This window comes from Saccostrea cucullata, unplaced genomic scaffold, assembly GCF_032062105.1.
Source record: "Saccostrea cucullata isolate Sc308-1 unplaced genomic scaffold, CSIRO_AGI_Scuc_v1 ctg614, whole genome shotgun sequence".
Taxonomy (NCBI): domain Eukaryota; kingdom Metazoa; phylum Mollusca; class Bivalvia; order Ostreida; family Ostreidae; genus Saccostrea; species Saccostrea cuccullata.
This window is the reverse complement of record NW_026929124.1, coordinates 260,900-288,155: the sequence shown is the minus strand read 5'-3', so window position 1 is coordinate 288,155 and position 27,256 is coordinate 260,900. Positions and strand designations below refer to the sequence as shown.

Sequence of the window (27,256 nt, the reverse complement as noted above, 5' to 3'; positions counted from 1 at the left end):
ATATCCATCAAGTTTGTGCTCAAGTTTTGAATGCACAATAATTGATTAAAATTATAATCAATATAATTGACGACATTTTAGTAAGTTCTTTTTTGAAATGCAATAGGCCTTCCTTGAGAAATAAAGGTAATTTGCATCTTTTACTTTTTGTATATTTTACGGAGTAGATATAATCTCTCCGTCCTCGTGTTATCTGCTAATTGCAGAAAAGTATAAGTAATATAGGCAAAGACACCCTTTGCATTCATTTCAGCCATGTGTTCATCAAGATGTTTTGATCTGGGATACTGACTTCAGCAGTTATATTTTGAATTTAAGTGCCGTTCATACGACTCTTTACTGTGTTTCATTCAGTGACATCATTTAGTTAGCTTTTTTTAGATGAAATTTTTGTTTTTATTAAGTTTTATCAATGCTTTTTTATAAAGCAAATCTGAGTTTTCAAATTTCTCTCCGACTTTCAGTGATGACAATTCAAGTTTTGTATTGTCAAAGTACGTAATATGGAGTCATTATAAATCTGGTTCAAAATTCAACCGCTTTTAAAGCGAAAAAGAGGCATCGCAATGTTCTCATTAGGATCATGAGACAAGTATCTATTTTCAATTTTTTAGCAAGCTCATTGATAAACGAATGAGTATATTTCTTGCATGTTGTGACTTTGGAGAGGGCGGGGCCACAAAGTAAGTTCAAATGTAAAGGGCTATGAAGACACAGGTAGTCAAAGAAATATGCAAGCTTAGTGTAGATTTAAGTTTGTTCAAATCATACCCTTTCCCTTTAAGAATTGGTTGGGACCACGTTTGGGTTTGAACTTTTCAATAATAAACTGATTTCTGCTTTTTACCAAGCTACAGTGCTCAGGTGAGCGATGTGGCCCATGGGCCTCTTGTTTTGACTGGACCTCTTGGGGAAAAAAATGACAATTAATAACACAAGTTTGGGGCTCTTGGTTCTCTTTACAATAGTTAGACCACACTCTTTCTTTGATTCCACTTTTTTTAATGATCTTTTTGGCTATAAAAAGTGTTGCTATGTTTTGGAATCAATCTCGTAAGCTTATCAAATATTTTATTTTATTTTTTTTAATATTAGGGTTTGAAGATTGATTGATTGTGAATTTTTAATGTCCCTCTCGAGTATTTTACACTCATATGGAAGAAAAATAATGCCACATTAAAACACGTGTTTTGTCTTCGACAAAGGCACCTATATATTTCATGAAATACATGGAGATAACGAACAGTATTTAAGATCGAAAGTCCGTTCAATAAAACAGAATTGGAGCAGAGCAAACTCGGACCTCCAAAACACCAGAGATGGGATAAGGTGCCATGGAGGAATGAGCATCCCCTGCCGACAGGTCTCATCCGCCATGTGCTCCTTCTCATGATCGGGATATAACAGAAAATCCGTCGACAATTAAATGTGTATATAATGGCCTAACAATCAGTATGAAAAACTTCAGTCAGCATTTGACTAAATGATGAATTGTAGGTGTTAACAAAGTGATTGTACGAGACTGAGCAATACTGATATTCATATCTAAAGTTGAAGCCTTTTTTTCGACTTTACGTTATTTAAAGCTCACCAGGATATATCGTGTCGACATATGAATAAAAATAACCATTGTTAATTGACAATATAAAGTCGATATATCTGTTTTCGTCTTTTCACATATAAGAAAATAAACAAAATATGCTTAATATAAATACAAAAATAGATCTGCTAACAACGGGATGCGATTGGTATCCATGGGGTTTCCAAAGGATTGGTGAAAGACCTTGTCTCCAACAATTACATAGATATCGTCAATCAGAAATCAATCTTTTTTTCAAGTTCAGAGTTCTTGTGTGTACAATCAGAAAGTTTTTTAACAAAGTAATTCAGTAAATGACCAATAACAAGGAAAGAAACATTACGAGTTCCAATTTTATAGAAAATACAGCTGTCAATGCAAGCCTTGAATTTCTCATGAGAAATGGTTGTATTTGAAACTATGAAAAACTTTAGACGGTAAAATGCACGCTAAAAAAATCCTTTATACAATATGTCATGCGTATTTGATATGTATTGCCCGAATTGGCGGAAACAACGACATTAAAGAGTACAAATTCTCATACAATATGTTCAAACTTCAGGACATATCCAATGTAAACTGCAGTCCACAGATTATGTATTTCAAATGAAAATGTACAGAATTTTCTTCCAATAAAACAAGACCGATTGAATAAACCGTGTTCATTTGCGTAAATATGTCTGCATTTGCATGTTGTAACACCCCCCCCCCTTTCACTAAAATTAGTAAACAATTCAAATAATCACTGGCGGAGATTCCAAACTTCTTTGAAAATCTCCCGATTCTTTTCGTTTCCTTTGATAAAATTCCAAAACATTTCTGCTCTTTTTCTGCGACTTTCGCCTGAAGCACTGTTGCATTTCTGCTCTATATCTTTGGGTACATTTCCAATTTTTTCAAAAGTTTCGACCATCATCTGCGTATTAAGCTCATCCAGTATTTCTACCTCACTTGGTAGTGTCCCTAGAGAAAAAGTTGTTCATCGATTTATATCAATCGTGTAATGAATAACAATAGCTAAATAACAAGTTAGAAAATAAAAATATGTTAAAATGCTTAGATAATCTTGCATCCAGAAAACGATAAATAACATTTAATTATATTGTAAATAAAAGTAAAATCAATATATAGAACATCTTTTTTTGATTAGTGTAAATGTTATCATTTGAAGTATCCTCCTCAATTGCAAACAAAGCATTTTTTTTTTGCTTCATATGCACAAAAAATTTATAAATTGGGAGTTCGACATTAAAACCATGACTAATCTTTTTTTTCAATTTCGTTTTTTATTACCAGTATAAATACAAATGAAATTAAAGTAATTCACTTATACATAGTTGCCTCATTTAATTCCTCCCTTTCTCTCATTGGATTATTCGTACTTATTTTAGGAAAATTATTTTAACTTGCAGCGTCTAGTAATTTGGTCTGTTTGCAGTAAAATACACTTTAGTTTTATTACAAAGGAAATCAGAATAAATGAAATAAATACCTTGGTCTTCATATGAATTAATAGAGCAATTCCTCTTTTTACATTGGTCTCTTGGACGTTCTATATATTCAGATATGACCTTCCACAACTCATCTCTTTTCTGTTTAGGCAACGTTTCTACAATACCCAAGAAAGTCTTGATTTTTTCTTTACGGGTTTGACTCGACAGTATAATTGTGATGTCTGTATTTCCAAGTGCTTTCCGTATTTGTTTGTTGTTCAAAAGATCCATGGGTTCCATTTCGTCCAGTAAGAGTGGTCTTTCCGAAAGGCAACTGTCATTTTCTAATAATACAAATTATATTGATAAGAATAAAATGTACTTCAACAAGACTAATAAAATGCATTTGAAAATACAACCACAAAATCTAGTCCCTTTTCCTTGTTGACTTGTTATCACAGTGGTGTACCTAGACTAGTTATGAGCACACAATGTATGTACATTAAAATGTAGCTTACAGCTTATAGACTTCAAATTTTTCAAATAGAGTAAGTGGCTCAAATCTTATTGTCATCATATATTTTACTTGTTGAATTAGAGAATTAAAAGTTAAACATTTTTTTCATTTCAAGTCTAAAGAATCTGTTAGCCTTTGGTCAAATTTGGTAATCTCCTGTTAATTTCTGATTATTTAAAAGAATCTTCCCAATTAAGTTTTTTTCATTACTTTTGTAGTCCCTCTTTTCATGGATTAATGATATTTTTGTTACCTGTTTGACTAGGCTTGTGTTTGGTTCGGAGAAACACTTTTGGTTTATCCATTGAAATCTTCAATTTGCGAAGTACAGTTGAAACTGCTACCTTCATATTTTTAAAAGTATTTCCTTCGTGCGTATTGGTCAAGTGGAGATGAACGAATTCTGGAATTTTATCTGTGTGAAAAAAGATATATTACCCTTCAAACAATATTATGTTGGTTACTAATATTGTTCACTTCCTTTGTCAGTAGGTTCTGAATATATTTCATTTATAATAATCCTTACCAGTGCTGATCACGACTGCGTCTTGACCACTTCTGATTCTACGAACTCCCTTTCGAGATAAATGGACTGAAAACTCGTCCGTTTCATTATTGATACGTGACATAAAATCTGTGGTAGATGATTCTAAAAGCCGGAAAACAATAGTAACAGACCCTTTCTCTAATCCAACGATGACCATTTCACCACTGTCAACATCAAGTTCTTTAGCCAACATATTTCTGATATCATTCACTTCAGTCTGACATTTTTCCAACTCCTTCTCGACATACACTCTAACGCAATGTTCTGTTGTAAACAAACATTGATATGGATTAAAATAACAGTTTTTAAAATACCTACAAGAAATTAAATATATACATGTATACATTTCCCTGTCTGATATTATGTAACTCAATCCATGGCATTTTGTCCTTATTGATGGATAAAATTTAAATGATATATATGGAGAAAACGAACATTTTTCAAGATCAAATGTCCATAAAACAATAAAAAAAACAAGAGCAGAGCAAACACGGACCTCCAAAACATCAGAGGTGGGATCAGGTGCCATGAGCATCCCCTGCCGACCGGCCACACTCACCGTGTGCTCCTTGTCATTATCGGGAAATAACGGGAAATCCGTCGTCAATTCAGTGTATAAATAATAAACTAACAGTATGAAAAACTTCAGTCAGCATTTGACTCAATGATATATTGTATTTGTTGACAAGGTCACTGTATCGACCATAGAACTTACGAAATGATGATTTTAAACGAGACTGCTGACACTCCTATTCCATCAACTTGTTTGTCAATGATTTCCATCATTTTACAAATTGTACATACGTAGAGCATGCTCTTGCGTATCGAATCAATTGATGAGAGATATAAAATTTAAAGAAAAAAACTAGAGTTACTGTGAGCACTGAGCTCACAAAATGACAAAAAAATACACCCGCCTCCGATATAATTGTAATGGACATATGGTTATTATGACAAAGTCTATGTTTTGCTCTGGAAGACATGAAATTAGTGTAAGATTAAAAAGTAAATTATTAAATGCACAATGACACTTTTAAATGAAGAATCTGTAAACGTATCATTAAATTTTATTCGGTAGTATAGGAGGACTTGCAGATAAGAAATTTAAAAAGTGGTAGTGTCAATGTTTTGTTATGGGAAATCTGTAATATGTTTCTATTCAAAAAGTAAAATAGGAGGTCACAATGGCACGATGTAACAAAGATTCTATGAAAGTTTCATTAAATTTCACTCAGTAGTATAAGAGGAGTTGCGGAGAAGAGATGGGTACCCCAAAGTGTAACAGGCGGACGGACATTCCTATCACTATAAACATGTTTCAAAACTGTATCACCAAACCTTTATTAAACATTGGAGTTAAAGCCTTCGAATAATACATTTATTGTAATATTTGATTATTATAATATATTGATAACTGTAACTAATAACATTTCAAATAATAAAATTTGACATAAGAAAATCGATTTATATTCATTGCATTATTTGACTTGATAATGTTTATTTGTGACAACTGATTGGTTATCATTGTATACGTGTTAATATATTTTACTTGAGTCAGAATTCATTATTTGAGAAATAATCATTCAACTCCAAACTTTTGTTTTTTGCCAATGTTTTGAAATGTTAAGCATCTATAAAAGATTGATTATCACTTACTCTCATCCCCCTCTTTCTCTGACAAATTTGAATCGAAGTAAATTAGTGGAAAAAGATGCTGGTGCTTCGAAGCAAAATCAGAACATCTAGTGCTCAGTTCATGCACAGAGCATTTCTCAAAAATCCATTGCAGGAAACAGATATTATACTCAATTTTAAAATCCTCTTTTAAGTTGTTCAAAAGTCCTTGTGCATTCAATCCCTTCATCGCTTCTTCTTCTAAAATGCCTGAATATAAAATAAAAATAAAATAGAACAAAAAAATCAAATCCAATTCAATCGTAGATTGCTGCTAATTTTTTTTTTTCTAGAATTAGCTCTTATAGCTAATTACATACCCTTTAGGACCTCTTTCATTGAAGCTAAAACATCGTCAGTAATTGAACCTGCTAATTCCTCTAGAAAATTCTTCATAGTCGAATTTCTTTCGAGTTCTTCTTGTTCTTCTTTGACAATCGCTGAAAAATTATGACATTTGTTACAAGTAAAAGGTGCTGTGCGCTAAAACACCAGAATTAAAACAAATAATATAAAAATACAATTTTAATACCTGTTTGTTTTTGGTCTTTGTCTTCTTCAGCATTCATTTTCTAAAGTCAAATTAAATTTAATTTTCACTATCAAATACATGGACAGAACTTTTGTTTCACTAAAGAGTCAATATTAAAATAACTGTATATCTTTTTTACAAACAATTTTATGTAATGAATTTATTAATATGATATTCTCTTTGTTCCCTTTTTAAGTGAATACAATCAAACTTTTGTTACTGAATACTGAGACCGTGAAGTTATCCTACCTCATCTCTGCCTCCTGAGACTTGATCACGCATCATTTCTTGATTCACATCATGTAGCTCTTTAGGTGCTATTTCTTTTAACATTCAAACATATAAGTGAATTAAGTTGTTTTTTGAAAATATAAATAACCATTGCAATTTTTTTTAAAGTCAGAAAGTTAATAACCAATGTGAGTAATTGAAACTACCTGGTTCATAAACGATTTCATCCCCGATAAATATTTTGAAAACTCTGAAGGTCAAATGTCGTAAAATCAGCATTCGATATGTGATGTACTTCCAGGAATTTCTCTCAGAAAATATTGACCTCAGGGAAGGTATTAATTTATCCCTGACCATAAATGTGAGTATAATGCTTCCTTGTTGTATACCAACAAGTATAACATCATCTGGTTCAGCTCGTAGAAATGTAGCAAGGTCTTTTCGCAGTGTATCTAGCTCACCTTTGTTGTATGAAGCGATATTCTTACAATGAATATGAAACACCACTTTTTCATAACCTACAAAATATCGCAGTATGTAAGTTAAATACTGGAAAACTATTTATTGAAAAATCTTCAATTTCATAGTAAACTTTTTTCCGCTTCGAACTTAAAAATATTATTCACATAATATAGTCTGACATATTTGTTTTATATTTGGATAATATCTCTATTTGATACACAAGAGCATACTCTACGTTACTATGTTCAATTCTAAAACGAGCTAAATTATTGATAAACAAGTTGATGAAGCAAGAATGTCGACTATCTTGTTTGAAGTAATTATTGTGTAAGATCTATGATCGATAAAATGACCTTGTCAGCAAAAGAGTCTAGAATTAAGTCAAATACAGACTGACGTTTTTCATCCTAATTGATAGGCCATTATTTACACACTGAATTGTCGACATATTGTTTTGTTATTTCCCAGTCATGACAAGGAATACAAGGAGGTATGACAAGTCAGCAGGAGATGCCCACTCCTCCGTAACACCATTGTTTGAATGTACATTTGAGCTTGCATACGGTTCGATTCCTCCATTTTCACGGTATTCTTATTGAAAGAACAAAGTTGTGTTTGTGACGTAAATCGCATTAGGTGTCATCGTCATTGCAATATAGCAAGAGTCTTATTATTATTATTTTCTTTAAGCATGAGCATTTTTGATCTACATGTATTTCAATATTTCTACCTTAAAGTGAGCATTTTTATTTTCAAAAATTCAAAATTATGTAACATATAGTAAGAATGAAGTATTGGGATTTAACGAACAGTATTCAAGCTCAAAAGTCCATTAGACAATACAAAACTGGAGCGGAGCAAACAAGGACCTCAAAAACATCAGAGGTGGGATTACGTGCCATGAAGGAGTGAATATCCCCTGCCTACCAGTCACACCCGCCGTGTGCTCCTTGTCATGATTGGGAAATAACGGGGAAATCAGACAATTTTGTGTGTATATAATGGCCTAACAATTAGTATGAAAAACGTCAGTTAGCATATGACTTAATGATTTATTGTATTTGCTGACAAGATCACGGCATCGACCATAGAACTAACAATTGATGACTTTGAACGAGACTGCTGAAATATTCTTGTTTCAGCAACTTGTTTATCAATAGTTTACCTTGTTTTGAAAATTATTTAAAAGTAGAGCATGCTCTCGCGTGTCGAATCAATCGGGTGATATAAACCCCACATGGATATGGTAAAGGTATACGATTACTGCATAAGTAAGGGAAGTCAACGATTGTAAAATTAATTGATTAATAAGTCATGCCCATAATTAGCGTAAAGATAATATATTTACATCTAAAGACTGTGTTTGTCTATTTGTTCTCTAAGTAATTCATAAAATGAATTTAGGATTTTGAAAAGAAAAAACAGCATTTTTCTTACATCTTTTCTTACAACTTCGATGCATTCTAAAATCGCAATATAACACTGTAAATAATTCACCGTTATATATACTGTTTTTAATGAATTAAAATATTGAATTAAAAAACGAACTAAATACTTACCGTTCAGTTTAGATTTGGTTTTTTCAAAGTAAAACATCTCATCATTTCTGCTCTTTGAGTAATGTAAACATTTTTTGTACATATTTTCATCGGGAGGTTTAATTGCCAAGGCGTATGCTTGAAGTATTGTTACATTATTGTACAAAGACAGCTTATTATCCATGTACTCTAGTAACTCCTTCGGTGTCCTCACATTATCTAATTCAGGATCAGGATCACACATGCGGTCTACAAAAAAAAAAAAAAAACTTACAATGCATTTCCTTTTGTATTGCCTTACCTATCACTTTCTCCGTCGTCTGTCTCTCTCTGTATGTGTGATATTTTGAGAACTGTAAGGTCTTTTGCTTTAACTTGACCTTTGATCCACCTTTTAAATCAGTTTATTGTGTTGATATACAACATATCTTTTAAATAAAAATTTGACAAAATATACTTGAACTTGGACTTCGTTTTGAACACATTTTACTGAAGGAAGCAAGTTCTTACAGCTTACTAGTTTAACTGCATGTATACTATATGCCATGCAACTGAAATTGTACATATAGAAAAATAAATTGAACTAAACTTTATCCTAAGTATCATTCACCTGATAATTTATCAGAAGTTTACAACTATTGTTGTTTACGACTCGTTTAAGTAAACATTATTTTCAGTCATTTTTTATAATTGTTTTTAACATTAAAACAGTTTACTTTTTCTTTGGATTTTTTTTCAGAACAGATCACTTTTGAAATAATAAATGTTCCACATACTAGTAAGAGGTGTTAGGTTTTAAAGAGGATAGTATTTTTCTTTTTAAAAAAACTAACAAAAACCTTTTAAAAGTTCCTTCATTTTTCCTGTCGTTTCAGCTGACATTTCTTCACTTGTATCCTGCAAGAAGTCACTGAATTCTTTGTTACGGGAGAATCTGGTAAATGCACTTAGGCCTCTGATAGTTTTACCAGATTTACTTTCTTCTGTTAAATAAAAATAATAACATTGTCTCATATAATTAAGTTCATGCATAAATGAATTTAATATATTAAAAAATTGGGTCACTCTTTCTTTTAATATACTGGATGCTTTGAAAGGATATTCTAATAGATGAATAAAAAAGATTCAAACTCGTAACGCTAGAAACATAAATGCGATAAAATAATCTGTGCATTAGTTATTTAAGAAAATAAGAAATTAACATATCAATATTTGTTTTATTTTTGCAAGTACTTCTGAGAGCATGTAAAAACGTGTGTAAATGTACTATAAGTCTGAAAAAGTTATTCAATATTCAGTAAGAAATTAAAGGTCAAATGCAGAATGTAAATCATGATTGATAGTATGCATTATTAATGTCATCAAAAAATAAAGAAAAATGTCTCCGTGTATTTATTATAGTCCTGAATTCTAAAGTATTTTGACTAATCATTCATCTAAACATCTAGGTTTCTTACAGCCACCACAATCTTATACAATTTTCTTAAAAGATCAACTTTGGTTTTATTTTATCTGATCAAAAATTAAGCGAACTTTACCATTTTCTATTTTGATGTCACAGGACGTTTGCTTAGCTCTTCTTTTCTCATCTCTTTCCTTCACCTTATTTGAAAATCTCTTTTCTTCATTTTCTTTGTGTGATGTTTTTGGATCACAGTTATCTTCATTTTTATCTGAAATTTATGCACATCTTTTATCAATTCAATGAATTTATGACACTTTTTGTTCTTTACTCTTGCAAATTTTCTTCTTTTTTTTTTTAAATTTCAGTTCTATTTTTTTAATAGATTGATTTTCGTTGAATTTACGGTGATGGAGGACAGATGATACTAGTAACTACAAGGTTATCATAAATCTGACTCCATATAGTCTTTACCTAAATCCGAGTCCGATGACCCTATTGCAGAATCGCTCCCCTTGCTGGCTGTATTGTCAGTGTCATTTTCTTTGCTATCATTATCTGTTGGATCGTTGTTCATCGTACGTGGGATGGGCACTTTTAAAAAATGAAGTGATTCATTTTGTCTTTTTTCATTGAACAAAGTTAAAATCAGAAATTGATCATAATTTTCTTTATCTTGAGAATTCCAACTAATTGTTGAAAGACTTGATTTCCAAAAAACACACATAAATATCAGAAACATAAGAATCTAAATTTTTTAATTGCTCTTTTAGGAGTACTTGTGTATACAATTAGAATACTTCACATGAAAATAAGTTTACAAATGACCAATGACAGGGTAAGAAAATTCACGATAACAGTTTTGTTTTATTTTTAATGAAAAAGCAGCAAACTGTCTATGATGTCAAAAAGTCTGAATATTATTTTTTGTAGGGAATGACTGGTGAAGAGTTGGGGAGTCTTACATTTTGATATAACTGCTTTTAGTAAAATTTTGTGATTTAAATTTTTTTAAGCTCATTGGAGTTTTTTATGTACTAAGTATTCACATCTGATTTATACCATTTCTCAAATATGTTGTTTTACATTACTCCTGAAGTTTCTTCTTTAGTACTGTTAATATTTTAGTGAGGAGTAAATATTATAGAGAGGCTCGGTAGAACATTTCTATCTAGTCCGTTCAATTTTATTTCGATCGTTGGGAATGTAAAAAGATTTTTTAAACCATATGAACGTATGATTTTGAACAATTTTCTCCTTAGATAGGGAGCTATGGGGTATAAGTTGGATATGTTATATTCATAAGTAAAATAAGATGAAGGAGAAGCAAAATCACTTACATAATTGTTTCATTTGTGTTGCATCATCAACCATGTATGTTTCTTTCATCCTAATTTTTTCTAAAATAAAACATAACCATGACAAATCAAACATCTTTCAAGAGATCTTGTAAATTTAAATCAAATTTGTTCAAAAATACATACTCAAACACTTGATTAGTTTCCTTCTTTGGATTATAATTATTATAATGCCTACAATAATAGCTCCTAAAAGAACCCCGATCGGTAACAACCAGAGCATGTCTCTGAAAAGATAAAAATATATAATAAGTAATAAAATTTGTTAGTAATACACTTATATTAGTAATAAATGTACTTATTTTCTAAAGTTAAATTAAATGTCTGTACAAAAAAATACGTAAATTTACTACATGGCAACTATCATATACCCCGGTAAATTGTAATTGAGACACAAAACAAAGATGGACTAGGACTGAACGGGGTGTGAAGCTCCAAGCCTCAGTAGACAATAGAACATCTGAGTTCGTATCTTAAATTATTCTCAGTGCATTTTTAATCAGCTATTTTAAAAAGATGATACTAGAGTCAGCAACCAAACTTGGTTTAAGAGGCGCTTTTTGAGCTCACAAAAGCATCACTTTCACCCATCCATGGCACCTGATCAAACATCAGATGTTTATAAGGAGAGGGCTAAAATAGGCTTTGCCTGCTGCCCAGTCCCATTCACTTATGTGAATAAAATTTTGTATAAATAGTTTTAAAAAAAAAAAAAGATGTTTATGAGGTCCGTGTTTGCACTGCTCCAGAGTTGCATTGTCTGAATGGACTTTTAAGCTTAATAATGTTCGTTACATGTATCTCCATATATTTCATTTCAGAAATACGAATACTTTTATATTGCATAAATTCTAATGAAGTGATTTTGGGGATATTCCTACATTTTAAAATTTAATATAATTATGAGATTTTAATTTCTATTTGAAAATTATTTTCTTAAGTTATTTGTGAACTTATTTATTCATAAAATGCTAACAGAAGTCAGGGTATATTTCACACAGTCAGTGATAATTTGGAATTATAGATCAATTATAATATCGTTTTTGTGAAGATAATATAGTGGATAAGTTTGTAAGGTCTTTGAAACAAAAGAATGACGTCACAAAAATATTTCAGGCAACTAAATTTTTAGTTAACAACTGGTGTAAACTACTAAAGGTATCCACTTCTAGATATGAAATTTTAAAGATTGAAAACGAACCGAATAAATATGAAATCTTTTACTTATTATCATGGATGATCATTAAATAATAAATAAAAATACCAATTCCTTTGGGGTTTTTTCCCTAAAATTAGCAGACAAAAATTAAGGTCAGCGGTTTCAGTTAAAAGTCTCCTTCACGGATTTAAAAACAATTCATTTTAATACTAATATAAATTAGCATTTGAATTGGACTCACATAATCAATTGAAGCTTCAACTTCCCTCACTTATGCAGCAAAATACATTTGTTACCTGCATACGTGGTTTATATCTCTACGTTGATTTTATATGCAAGAGCATGCTCTATGTATGTATAATTTCTAAAACGAGGTAAATTATTGACAAACAAGTTGATGAAACAAGAATAGCAGCAGTCTCATTTTATAGTCGTCATTTCGTCAGTTCTGTGGTCGATGCGATGACCTTTTCAGCAAATACAATTTATCATTGAGTCAAATACTGACTTTTTTATACTGATTGTTAGGCCGTTATTAACAAACTGAATAGTAGACGAATTTTCCGTTATTTTGCGATTATGACGAGGACCACACGGCGACTGTGACCGGTTGGTAGGGGATGCTCACTCCTTCACGGTACCTGATCCTACATCTGATGTTTTGGAGGTCTGTGTTTGCTCTGCTCCTATTATGTATTGTCTGATTGGCTTTTGAGCTTAAATACTGTTCGTTATCTCAATATTTTTTTTCATAATTTTAATTCAATTTCATTACAAATAAACAAAAATCAATATTTTATCACTTTACTTATAACAAAAATCATAAAAACTTGAACTTGCCTATTGGGTATTACATTTTCTCTTTTCTCCTCAGGGTTTGTCTCGTTTCTCGATAATCCAACACTGTTTAAAATGGGAGTAAACAATATATAACTGAACTCCAGTGGTTTCTTAACAGACTTAACTGAATAAAAGAAAACACATGTATTTCAATGTACATGTACGATTTAAAATATACACAAATACGATGTTTAATGATAAATAATGTTATTTTCAACTGGTTCTCGTGATCATGCTTAATTTAATAGTAGCAATACAAAATATCAGTTTCAATTAGGGATGTCAACGAGTACCCGGTTAACCGGGTACTCGATCGAACGTCCGAGTATCGAATACCAAAATCGTTACTCGGTTACTCGGATGTATATTTTGAATATTTCTTAGCTTATATATAAATGCATTAAACAATATGTTTAAAAACTTAAAATGCTCATTGCACTTTTACATACAGTAATTACTATTAGGGTTTCCTACGCCTCTGAATGACCGTTATCGCCTGTGGCAGTGTTTATACAGTAATTATCGTGACCATGCACCTGTTACCTGGCTTTTCTCACCTTCAGCTGTCTTCTACCCTTATTTTTGGTTTGCTTTAATTATTTGTTTTCACTGAACATCGTTTAAGGTCTATTATGTTTAAATAAATTAGATAATTTTGTCAATTCTCTGAGAAGCGTAAATTCTCGGGAAAAGAGACAGATGATATTAAACGTGCGATTGTTGATATGGTTGTGTTTGATTACATGCCAATACAAATGGTTAAACATGTTAAAGGCAAAGGCTTTAAAAAACTGATGTGCATCGTTGCACCAAACTACAAAATGCCGTCCCGTAATACTATCAAATCTCGGATCGAACAAGTGAACGAAAATCGCAAATCCGCTCTGTTAGGAGAACTTGATCAAGTTCAAATTCATACTGTACGAAGCTCTGACGACTGATGCCTGGATATCAATCCCAACAAACAGTTACATTACAATTACGGAGAGTATTGTTTTTTTTTTTTTAAATATTAAATTTCGTTGGGCATGAAGTGCTCATCATTGTTACAACAGAAATACATTTACGGATAAACCTCCTATAAGAACATGTAGTTTTATTTCTACAAGGGTTTACAATGTTTTACAGTCATCAATTTATACTTGTTCAAATTTATTTACACTTTTACCGAGTACCCGGGTACTCGATCGGAAAAACGTCCGAGTAACCGAGTATTAAAAATTGACCGATTTGACATCCCTAGTTTCAATAATTAAGATTAAGAAGAGAAAAGTCACATTAATGATTTTAAAAAATTCAAATTCATAGACAAGAGAAAAATTTCAATTAGTAGTGTTCCCTGGTCACAATCAGATGGGAAATAAACCAGTCTTGGAAAGGAATGTTTGTTATTTATTAAAAGTAAACTACGAAAGACGAATAGGTCCACATAAAAAAATATTTTTATCTCGTAATTACGAGAAAAGATCTCGTTATTACGAATTAATGATCTCGTTATTACGAGAAAAAATCTCGTAATAACGAGAAAAGATCTCGTTATTACAAGTTAATTATCTCAAAATTACGAGTTAATTATCTCGTTATAACGAGAAAAGATCTCGTAATAACGAGAAAAGATCTCGTTATTACGAGTTAATTATCTCAAAATTACGAGTTATAATTATCTCGTTATAACGAGAAAAGATCTCGTAATAACGAGAAAAGATCTCGTTATTACAAGTTAATTATCTCGTAATTAAGAGAAAAGATCTCGTAATTACGAGAAAAGATCTCGTTATTACGAGAACAGATCAATATGAAAAATACTTAATCCCAGATCGAAGCACAATTTAATAACTTCGTCCTCTTCACACATTTTTATTAAAGAAAAAATTCCAAGATAATGGCATAAATATATATTTATAATCATCTTGTAATTACGAGATCGTTTCTCATTATAACGAGATAATTAACTCGTAATTACGAGATCTTTTCTCGTTATAACGAGAAAATTAACTCGTAATAACGAGATCTTTTCTCGTTATAACGAGATAATTAACTCGTAATAACGAGATCTTTTCTCGTAATTACGAGATAATTAACTCGTTATAACGAGATCTTTTCTCATTATAACGATATAATTAACTTGTAATAACGAGATCTTTTCTCGTTATTACGATATCTTTTCTCGTAATAACGAGATAATTAACTCGTTATAACGAGATCTTTTCTCGTTATTACGAGATCTTTTCTCGTAATAACGAGATAATTAACTCGTAATTACGAGATAAAAATATTTTTTTATGTGGCCCTATTCGTCTTTCGTAGTAAACAGACATATTTCCAGTTAAATGTGAAATTATCTTAAATAATATATTTCACCACATCCAACTGTTTTTTCTCGCCTTTGAGGAACTTGGTTCTTACGTGAAAACTGTATTTTTCGGTGTAATATCAGTTGTTTGTTTGGTTGTTGAAAGAGTGGGTCTAAAAACAAAAAAAGGTTATTTTTTTTATTGAAGCAGTAGGTAGGAATTCTAAAGTCTTAAGTACATGAAAATCAAAATGTAAAGATATTTCGTTACTTGTCTTTAGTTTCCTTTTCGCAGTTTACATCTGCGTTGAAGCATTTCTTTTCTGGATTAATACTCAGACATGCATGGTCTACAATAGAAAAACATTTGAAGTCAGTAGTTTATGAATGAAAACTAGAAACATCTCCCACATGTTCAAAGGAATTGTACTTACATTTGTATACTTCTTTTGAATGGATCATTTTATTTGGACATCCATTTAAAAATTTTGAACAGTTATAATAGCTAGCTGCTGTATTACTTGAAAACATGTAGTTGTAGATGGGGCAATTTCCTGAAAGCAAAAAAAGTCATGCATTTGTACAGAATAGATTGCTTTATATTTACATTGGCCTTTTCAAAGTACATGTATACATATTTTATGTGCAGAATTTAAAAATATCAATGAATAGTTTCGAATGATAAAAAGAGAAGACATTCCACCTGGTGCAACAGGTACACTTCTTCCACAAAATTCCACAGATTCGTTGAGATAAGTACTGGCTAGACAATGGTAGATTCCCCCTTGTTCTTCGGGTTTTGTTGAAGTCAGTTCATAGAGACAATTCAACTGTTTAGAGGCCTCCTTCCAGGCCGTTATATTGTTTGGTTCCGGGCAGGACTTTACTCTGTATACCCATTTTGGTAACGGGACTGAGAGAGAACTCTGCAACAAGACAACTTAATAAGGACTTGTATTACTACTAATAATTAGATTCAATTTCTTCAAATTCGTGATTTCATTCATTGAGAAAGATACTAGTATCTTTAGCTTAACAAAACCAAAAAAAAAAAAAAAAAATCAAACAAACAAAAGGCTTACCAAGAATAGCAGCGTTATTATAAAAAGTCTCTCCATTTGTGTCGAGATGGGTCTGATGACGAGAAAAATATTTTCAGTAAGTTTGGGACACCTCAATTCTAGTAGGCAAATGAGCAAAAGAAGAATTACAGAATTTTTAAAAAATGAAATGAATTTTTACTTTGTCAAGTTGATTAAAGGAAACAAATACAAATATATACGTAGGGGTTTTGAAACACTAATTTTATTTTACCTTACTTTCTACATCCTATATCTTTTTTACGTGCCTTTCTTCGTGTGAGGAATTCTAAAATGTAAGTAAAAATAAAAGTATATGATCAACATTCAACACACAAAAAGCTTGAACTGCAACATTTAAAATTTAAATCATTCGAAATAATATGCATTTAAATAGCAAAAAACCCCGGATCATTCAAACAACTGTCCAAGATGTATTAGGTGTCATGTAGATTAAATTTGAAAAATAATGAAAAGTATTCAGGCCAAAAATTCCATGAAAACGACGGAAATTGGGTTCTTAAACAAAGATGGGGATCAGGTACCATAAAGGAAAAGAATATTCCCTGCTGATAGGACACACCTGCCTTGTGCATCTTGGCATTATCGGCCCGGGCAAACGGAAAAATCAGGACATTTTTTTTGTGAAATGTCCTGACAAAATGTACAAAAATCGTCCGTCAATAGTAACAATACTTGTTTAGCAATAGCTTGACTTTGCCGACAAAACCAATGCATCAACTAAAGACTTTTCAAAATATTGACTTTAGACGAGACTGTTGATATCCTTGTATCATCGACTTATTTGTCAATAGCTTATCTTCTTTCTTTGTGTTTCGAATTAACTGGGAAATGCAGGCAATAATGTTAGATATTGTTGGCAATAGAAAAGTTGAAGTCATCATGTGTATCATAAAGTTTCTAAATGTTGAACAGATGTTCACGGCAAGGGACTTCTTCATTTCATGTAGATGTTTATGGATAGTTTAAGCTTCATATAAGGCGATGCAACTAGACTCATGGGAATTCCAACAGGTTATTGACTTAGAGACTTGATCTTTAAAGTTATTACTGATATTGTCAATGAGAAACTCAGCAACTTTTTAAAACCCTTCAGAGCTCTTGTATGTACAATCAGAACGTTTACCATGCATGGATACCAAGGGTTTTATTTATTTTGATCTTAGTCCAACACATCCTCACAGTCTTGAGTCAACACCTTGCCATAGGACCCCTGACCAATTGCATTCAATAGGTTTTGGGCTGACTGTAGTCAGGTCTGTCATTTGAAACAAAAACAAATCTTCATTGATTTTTTTATCTCTCAACCAATTACATCCATCTATTCTTTGATAAATAACGTAACAGCTAGCTAGGTGCATTTGTGGTGTCAATTGATTCCTTTCTGTTTACATTACCTAAATATTTATGAAAGCTTTCATTCGATTGTTGATTCTCAATGAGAGAAGCATGCAAGCCCTGAAATATCGAATAGTATTTGCAAGGGCCCCCTACCCTTAAGGAAACAAGGACCCTCTGTTTTGTGAAGACGAGACCAACATTGGGCTGGGATTATTCACTAATCTATTAACAAAGATTTTTAGTTATGCGAATCTATGATGAATTTGACCACGGAATATTTCCTGATCAGTGTGTTGGGATCACGGACGGTCAACAGGGGGATGCTTACTTCTCAAATGCACATGATCCCATCTCTGGAATTTCCAGAGACCCGTGTTTTATGCACTCTTCACGGATTTGTATTGTTAATATTTTTCTAGATTCACTTTTTCATTGGAAAGCCTAATTTTAAGTTGGAAAACTACAACGACATTGGGGAAATGTGTCATTATTCTATAGGCAACGGATTCATCCGAGGTTTGCCGAGTTGTATTTCAATATTCTAACTGCATTGCTTTACCTAAAGTATACTAAGTTAGAAGGAATCATTAACAATAAAATACTCACTTACAAATGATAGAAAAACTGCATTTAATTGGATTTGCCTTTCCTTATGAATAAAATGTGATATTATTAATGCTGCAATATCATTATCTCTTATATAAGATAAACCTGAGGATATGATTCTATCATTTACTTATATAATTTAATCTTAATGTAAATATCTACTAACGTCAAATACTATCATTAATACAAATGCATAGGCCGTACATTAATTTTTATATAAATTTTAAATTTTTCAGTGAATCAATAGTGCTTTATGAATGGTCTACATTTTTGCAAATATGATTTAAAAACTACAATGAAATATTTGAAAACTTGAAATCTTGTCACAAAGTTTAAACTAAGCCATAAAATACAGTACAAGTTTTCGACACCCGAAACAACCTTTCCCCATGATATATTTAAGAAGAGGATTTGTAGCGACCGCTTATGGTGAAACGCCGCTTAAGGTAAGTCACTCGTCAGCTTTTTAGAAAAGTTCACGCAGAAGTTTTTACTTCAAAACTACTTATTAAAATTCAATTTTTATAACATATGTAAATTCAACAATGTAAATTTTTTAACATTCAATGAAAAAACTGCTCAAAAATCTACAAAGAAGCAAGATTTATGAGGGACTATTTCTTTTGGTGGAAGGATATTTAGCAGAAAATTCTGCAAATCTGCACATTTATAAAATTTAATGTAATGGAAATTTAGCCTCACATACTTTTACTCAGAGAAGATTTTCCGTTTTAATATTGCTAAAAATATTTAATATAGGTCTTAATTTATATTTTTAGACTAATATTTACACCTTCCCTCAACAAACTTTTCCAAAAAATTAAAATATATTAAAGAAGTCAAGATCAAATTTACAATATTTTTTGCCTGAAAATCACATATTTTGACAAATATTTCAAAATTAACATCACTGACACCACCTTTTTCTTTCATTATTTTAAACTACTTGATACTTGTGACTGATCAGCACTAAAGTCGTAAAAAGTTTGATATAAGAAAATTTTTCATTGCCTATTAAGTTTTTTCATACCCCAAAAATGTTATTTTTTAGTACAAAAAGGTCACACAATAATTTACGCGCATTAATTTGCAAGATTTGTTTAATGATAAATATTATTCAAACTATTTTACGTAAAATAAGATTATATTTACTGCCATGCTTACATTTGATCAAATATAATAAGGGTTAAAGTAATTAACCAAAGAGATGAAATTTAAGTGCAGAAAGGTCAACTTAAATATACCGTAGATCAGTAGGATGCACACTGACCCCCTATTTTCTTTGCGATTTTAAGTTACACTTAATGAGTACTTATCCAAAATATACTTCTTAAAAAATCCTTGATATAACAAATTTCAGGAGTGACTTACCTTAATGATAGAAATATCATTGCAATGGAACGCTTAGCGATTTAGCGTTTGCGGTTGAGAATGTCAACTATATATGCATTTTTTATGGCTATAAGCGTTGCAATGTTGCAATTGCAACGCTTAATGATATTTCTATCACTAAGCGGTGATTTATCATTTAAGAAATAAATAACAAGTTTATAAACTTCAATGGGAATTGAAGTGGGTCGGTCACGTGATCAAATCCTGTGAAAGCCGAAGGCCTTCTCAGAAGATTTGATCACGTACCGACCCACTTCAATTCCCATTGAAGTTTATAAACTTGTTATTCATTACTTATATATACATTTGAGACTGACAATTGAATATGTTCGAATTTAAATTATTGCACTAACCGTCCGTCGTAGATTTTGAAAAATGATGCAAGGTGTAAATCGGCTTGCATGGCGGTTACGCTTCGAATTCATCAGGCTATGGATTTATTTCTAATGGAATATTCTGTGAAAGGCTACTTGTGATAATTAATAGTGAACAGATTGTTATATGGGAATATTTTTATTCGTGAAAAGACACAAGAAATACGTCCGAAGATCAATGATAAAAAGTTGGAGGAATTTCGGTCACTGGAAAGGGATGGATGGATCCGATGGATTGAGACACTTGTCCGAGCCAGTTAATTTGCAATTTAAAAAACATTCCACGGTTTCAGTAACTAAAGGCACACTTATCGTAAAACGCTTATAAACACGGAGACGCTGGCGACTAGGGCTGGGTATTGGCCCGAGATTTCGTATTGCGATATATTGCGATATTTTAAACCGTATTGCGATATGTATTGCAATATTTTCAAGGTAATAAAAATGGCATTTTCGTACTAAATTTACTTTAATTTACATGCAAAGTGTACATAACTATGATAAGTAACCAACACGGAAAAAAATCTTGTTGATTTCAGTTAAGTTATGCTCTGAAATGTTCCAACAAAACAACTTCTGACTTATTGTTTGGCTTAATAACAAACTTTCATAAGTCCATTTTTATTTTTAATGACAAATTTCCTTAATCTAAGTATATTGCCAATATATCGATATTACAAAATCGTATTGCGATACGATATTCTTTGTCATTGTATTGCAATATATTGAAATATCGATATTTTTGCCCAGCCCTACTGGCGACAGCTTTACATTGAACTACGAAAACGCCGAGGTGTTTACAGTTTAGCAGCTGTTCATGGCATTATTGCAAAGATATTTTCCAACAGATTTACACATTTATCGTGAGTAAAATTTAAAGATAAAATAAAAGTTTATCATGAAAATTTAACCAAAGGTCTATCGAAAAAATAAGGATGAACGTTAGAGACTGTGCAGCTGACAAAAGTGAAGAAAAATGTAAACAAACGTTAGGCTCCTAGTTTTCTCTATGTACACAGGTTGAATCGATAGCCCCAAAACTGTATAAAATACTTGTTTACGTTTAAAATAAAATAATTATCATTTTACTTGCTTATTTTATTCATTTTTATACATGAAAAGCAAGTAGAGCATGTGTGGATCACACATTATGGATTGGCGGTGACGCAAATCTTCCCGATATCAATTGGGCATGTGATTCAGTGGAGGGACATAACTACCCAACTACCATCAGTCAACAGTTTATAGACATATTTAGTGATCTTGGATGTCAGCAAGTCATCGATTTCCCAACACGTGGTAGTAACATCCTTGACATCTTTGCCACAAATAGACCATCCCTTCTTAATAAGGCAAGACCACTTCCAGGACTTAGCGATCATGACATTGTGTTAATTGACATCAACACTACGCCACATCGACGCCGTCCAGTGAGGAGACTTGTATATCTTTGGGCCAAAGCAGACACTGAGGCTATTAGTTCTGATCTGGCGGAGAATCTGGCCAAATTCCAACAACATTCCAACAACAACGCACCAGTAGATTTGATGTGGAATGACTTCAAGAAGATCTGCACTCATTCCATTAATACACACGTACCATCGAAGTTCACTTCATGTCGATTCAACCAACCATGGTGTGATAGAAACATTCGGAGACTCAGTAGAAGGAAACGTCGTGCACATAGGAGGGCCCGCATAACAAACACCCAGAATGATTGGAGAAAATATCGGGAGGTCCAGAGTACCAACAGAAAAGAGTGTAGAAAGTCATACCTCAAATATATTAACAACATGTTAGGCGAGGAGGGCCATTCCAACAAGAAGCTATACTCGTACATCAAGAGTAAGCGCTGTGACAGTTCAGGTGTCTCCCCCTTGCGGAATGAGGGTTTGCTTCACTCCAGTCCAAAAGAAAAGGCAGAGATTTTGAATCAACAGTTTTCATCTGTCTTCCATACGGAGTCACTTAGTAACCTGCCAGACCTTGGTCAATCAAGCTACCCAGGGGTAAATAACATCAAAGTCACAGAAAAAGGTGTCCTCAAACTATTGCAAAGCCTGAACCCCAACAAGGCTAGTGGACCAGACAACATATCAGCCAGATTTTTGAAAGCAATGGCAATATCAGTATCTCCTATATTAACCATCATATTCCAATCATCATTAGACCAAGGGAAAGTCCCAGATGATTGGAAGACTGCATATGTAACACCATTATTCAAGAAAGGAGACAAATCCAGAGCATCAAACTACCGGCCAGTGTCTCTCACATCTGTATGCTGTAAGACCTTAGAGCATATTGTCCATAGCCATGTTATCAACCACCTGGAGAGAAACAACATCCTCTCAGACCAACAACATGGTTTTAGGAAGAGACGATCATGCGAAAGCCAATTGATAACAACCATCCATGATCTGGCATGTAGTCTCGACCAACGCCAACAGGTAGATGCAGTCTTACTTGACTTCAGCAAAGCCTTTGATAAAGTCCCCCACCATCGACTAGCCCTCAAACTTGAGCATTATGGTGTGAGAGGACAGACCCTGGATTGGATTAGTAGCTTCTTATCCGACAGAAGCCAACAAGTGGTTGTTGATGGAGAGATGTCATCAGCTGCTCCTGTAACATCTGGAGTACCCCAGGGCACAGTGCTTGGTCCACTATTGTTCCTGGTATAAATCATTGACCTACCATCCCGAGTCAAATCAACAACAAGGCTCTTTGCTGATGACTGCTTGCTGTACCGCAGGATAGTTAATGAGGAGGACACAATCACTCTTCAAGAAGACTTTAACCAGCTACAAGTATGGGAGTCTGAGTGGCTGATGAGCTTCAACCCAGAGAAATGTGAAGTAATACGCATCACCAACAAAAGGCGTATAATTGAGGCCAATTATTCCATCCATGGCCAAACTTTGCAGTTCACCACCAAAGCAAAGTACCTGGGTGTTACCATCGACAACAAGCTCAACTGGGGACCACATATTAACAACATTACCAGAAAAGCTAACAACACCACTGCTTTCCTGAGTCGTAACCTATCTGGTTGCCCACGGTCCATCAAGGCAACCAGCTATAAGACTCTAGTGAGACCTCAGGTGGAATATGCTTCTACAGTATGGGATCATACCAACAAGACCCACATCAATAAGATAGAGGCGGTACAACGAAGAGCTGCACGTTACATCATGGGCGACTATAGCAGGGAGAGCAGCGTAACATCCATGCTCAATCATCTCCATCTTGATACCCTGCTGTCCAGGCGGATAACAGCACGAGCCACCATGATGTACAGGATTGTGAATGGATACATTGACATACCATCTAGTCATTTACATCCTGTAAACAGCTGTAATACTAGAGGACATACTATGAGGTTCCTACAACCATTTTGCCACTTAAAATGTTATCAGGACTCCTTCTTTCCAGCCGGAGTAGTAATCTGGAACTCACTTTCACCAACCATAGTGACAGCTGATTCACTCGAGGCCTTCAAAGCCCGAATCAGCCCCAGATCCTACCAATTTTAATAACTGAAGATTTTAACCAGATTTTAACGAGGCCTTCCTCAGCATGATTTTAACCTTTTAATCATGTGCGATAATGCCCAACATTGGAGCCAGGCACATTACTGGAAGAAGAAGAAGAAGAATTTATGTACCGGTAGATATTATTGCGCCGTGTGATTAGGTCACGTATTGACCTCTGACCTCTGACAAACTTCATACAGAATTGAAGATATTTTCTCTCTGTATGTTTATATAATGGAGAGATACCACAAATGTATATATTAGCGGTTGCTACAAGGCTTTATGACTTCATAGATAACTGATTCTTTAATAAAAATGTAACGCATACGAGGGTTGTTCGAAAAGTTCGTGGACTACTGTCATATCTTTTTTTATTTGACGTCATATGTTATCCAAATTTGGTAGAAAATAGAAATAGTTTACCATTTAATTCAAATGATTTGTATTAATTTTTTTTAATATCACGATTTATTCAAAACTTATCCAGATTTAAAAAATGCAAAAATCTGGTCGCGGAGCAGGTCAAAATTTGGTAAGTTACAAAAAATTACACTAAATAATGTCAGTAGTCATATTCTCTGTAAAATGGAGTAAAAACGAAAAACAACCTTGAAATTAAAATTAAGAATTGTTACACCGACTCGTATTCCAAATTATGGGTTAATAGTTTGCTTCCTTGAAAAGAAATCAACTTGAGAAGATAGGTAGTCCTCATTGAAAACGACAAAAACGATGACGTTTTAGAACGTCACGACGCAGCAGATATGTACGATGCAATTTTGTGTTTTACTCAGGAACAATTCTGAATAAAGTCTTAAAATGTTGGAGGAATGAAAAAATATGTCACAAGTGAGTTGTACACGTGTGGACAAATAGTATAGACAGTATTTGATTTGAGGACAATCAGTTTAACGGTAGAAATCTGAACAGCAACTTGAAAAAGTTGGAACGTCTTTTATTTTTAGTGAGTAGTTATAACGGAGATTGACATCGTCCACGAACTTTACGAACAACCCTCGTAAATATGCACATCTTATTAATGGCCATCTGCAAACTTCTTTTGTAAAAAGAACTGATTCTAATTCTATACGCAAGTTATTCCGGAGTTCAAATTACAAAAAATGTTTGAGTTTCTTACTTACAGTATCTTTGGATACATGGTCTTACTACCAATATGTTTGAATTCTTATTGGTAATGAATATTTCTCGTTATTAGCAGTTAGATTCTTTCACAAAATTGCTACATGAAAAAAAAGTCTCCTTCAAATTTGATGTTGTTTTTCTCAAAAAGAACGTAAAACATCAAACACAGATTATTAATCCATCAATGATATATACTGAAGACGATTTACAAAATAATGTTCATTGTTCAGTAAAAAAAATTTCATTAAAAAAAGGTTTGCCCAATACGCCCCCTTGAACTCCAAATACGTGACAGGTTATTTACGAATAAGTTTGTGAAACAAGGATATAAAAAATTGCTTTTATCGTTTCGCGAGTTTTTGTCGATACAATGACTTTGTTTGTAAATGCAATCTATAGATTAAAATTGGTCAAATATTGACTGACATCTTTCAAACACTTTGTTCAGTCATTATCTTTACATTGGATTGTCCAAAGATCGACCAATATCAGCCCTTGGGCCTTCGGCCCTCTGTCTGATATTGGTGTATCGGGCTGATACAGGATGTGATATGGAAAGCTAGGGTATGTATTACTTCTCTGTATATCGTCCCAGTCGTAGAAATTTCCGTTCAAACTGGAAACAAGGTGAATCGCACGACCGAAAACTTCGAAAGAGAAGGGGGGTGGGGATATGTGCCGACACATGAACACCAACTTCCGAGATATAACTGTTCATTAATATTAAGACCACATGAATATTGTTTTATTATCTTATGAAAATCAGTGATAATACTAGTATATAAGAAGTAATCAATGAAAATTATGGACAAGTAAAATAATATAGATTTTACTTAATTTCTTTAGGGATAAACCAAACTGATATCATAATAACAATAAAATGTATATATATGGTATAGGGATCAACAGATCCAATCATTACAGGTTATGTATTTTCTTCAATGTCGCGACTGCTATCCATCTTGAGAAAAATTAAATATTCTAATTGATAACCTCTTTGGATAGACATAAAATATATATCTGACAACAATGACATATGAAACCGAAAGTAATAAGATTTTATTACCCTATCCTAAAGGATATTCATCTTTCTTTTTTACATTCTACCTACTGCGCTATTTAAGTAAATAACATCTTTTCTATATTTTTCATAGTTTTATTTCGAATATTATATACAAATTCTACTTACTTTATGCGCATTTATCCGCCATTGCATTAGAAGTGCATATGATTCTATATTTATCTACACGTAATGTTTATTGTTCGGCGGTCAAGGTAGTTGATTATAAAGGTACAGTAAAATATATTTAAAGAACTTCAGCAAGTATATAGGGCATGTATTGACTGTCTTGTCCTTGGTATTTTAAATAACTATCATAGAATATGTCCTCGTAAACGCATCAATTCAGTAGCGCATTCAGAGGGATTTCAAGAGGGGGGGTATATATCTATAAGTGTTTTTTTACTCGTCCTCATTTCAAATATCAATGTTACGTGCCTACAATTCGAATGAAATGCGGATTTTTTATGATATATTAATTATAATCCGAGGACATGATTAACTCCGATAAACTTGCTTGCAACTCTGATGGCCGTATATGCTCAGTGCCTTGCTTTTGAATTCGAATTTTGAAATTAGAAATCACAAATGATAAACTTAAAATTAAAAAATATCAAATTTGAGATTATAATTTTAAAATCTATATTTACAAATATTGCTTCCACACAAAAATATTGATAATATGATATATAAGATTACATTAAAAATGCTTGAGTTCCGACCTTGTCTTTATAGATTAATTTTTCAAACAATACGTTTGAATAGTGTTCCTTCAATGGAAGACCAATCAGTACTCTTAGGAATCAGCATATTAATTCTAAAATCTTTAACATGAAAAGCAGCTTCTTGCTGGGACCTTCAATTAATGATTTCTAGTACAGCTGTATTTTATATTTACATGTAGATTAATAAACAATTTATCAATTTACATTTCATTCAGATTTTGGTTCGATATAATGAAAGACACTAGAGACCGACACGCCTGTTTCATACTCAGTATTTGGATTGACTTAGTAGAGAAATGCATTGATGGCAATCATAGCTGTCGTTTTGATTGTAAAGTATTAATATGTAGTTCATACATAGAATATTTGTGCATCTTTGATACAATATCAGACATGCTATTCCAAAAGGAACAGGAT

At 32.6% G+C, this 27,256-nt stretch overlaps 1 protein-coding gene across 1 annotated transcript; it reads right to left on the bottom strand.

Moving 5' to 3' along the window:
• Positions 1-1,918: 1,918 nt before the first annotated feature.
• On the bottom strand, positions 1,919-26,321 carry LOC134279838 (uncharacterized). The gene is made up of 23 exons (XM_062762251.1): positions 26,244-26,321; positions 16,880-16,933; positions 16,648-16,699; positions 16,269-16,491; positions 16,000-16,119; positions 15,837-15,915; positions 15,679-15,738; positions 13,241-13,335; positions 11,400-11,516; positions 11,256-11,315; positions 10,390-10,509; positions 10,052-10,186; positions 9,353-9,496; positions 8,535-8,762; positions 6,720-7,031; positions 6,532-6,605; positions 6,283-6,322; positions 6,071-6,190; positions 5,733-5,960; positions 4,056-4,340; positions 3,783-3,944; positions 3,072-3,356; positions 1,919-2,542 (listed from the first exon to the last, which is right to left on the bottom strand). The coding sequence occupies exons 3-23, from the start codon at positions 16,681-16,683 to the stop codon at positions 2,322-2,324; spliced, it is 3,144 nt and encodes a 1,047-aa protein (XP_062618235.1). The 5' UTR covers positions 16,684-16,699; positions 16,880-16,933; positions 26,244-26,321; the 3' UTR covers positions 1,919-2,321.
• Positions 26,322-27,256: the final 935 nt, after the last annotated feature.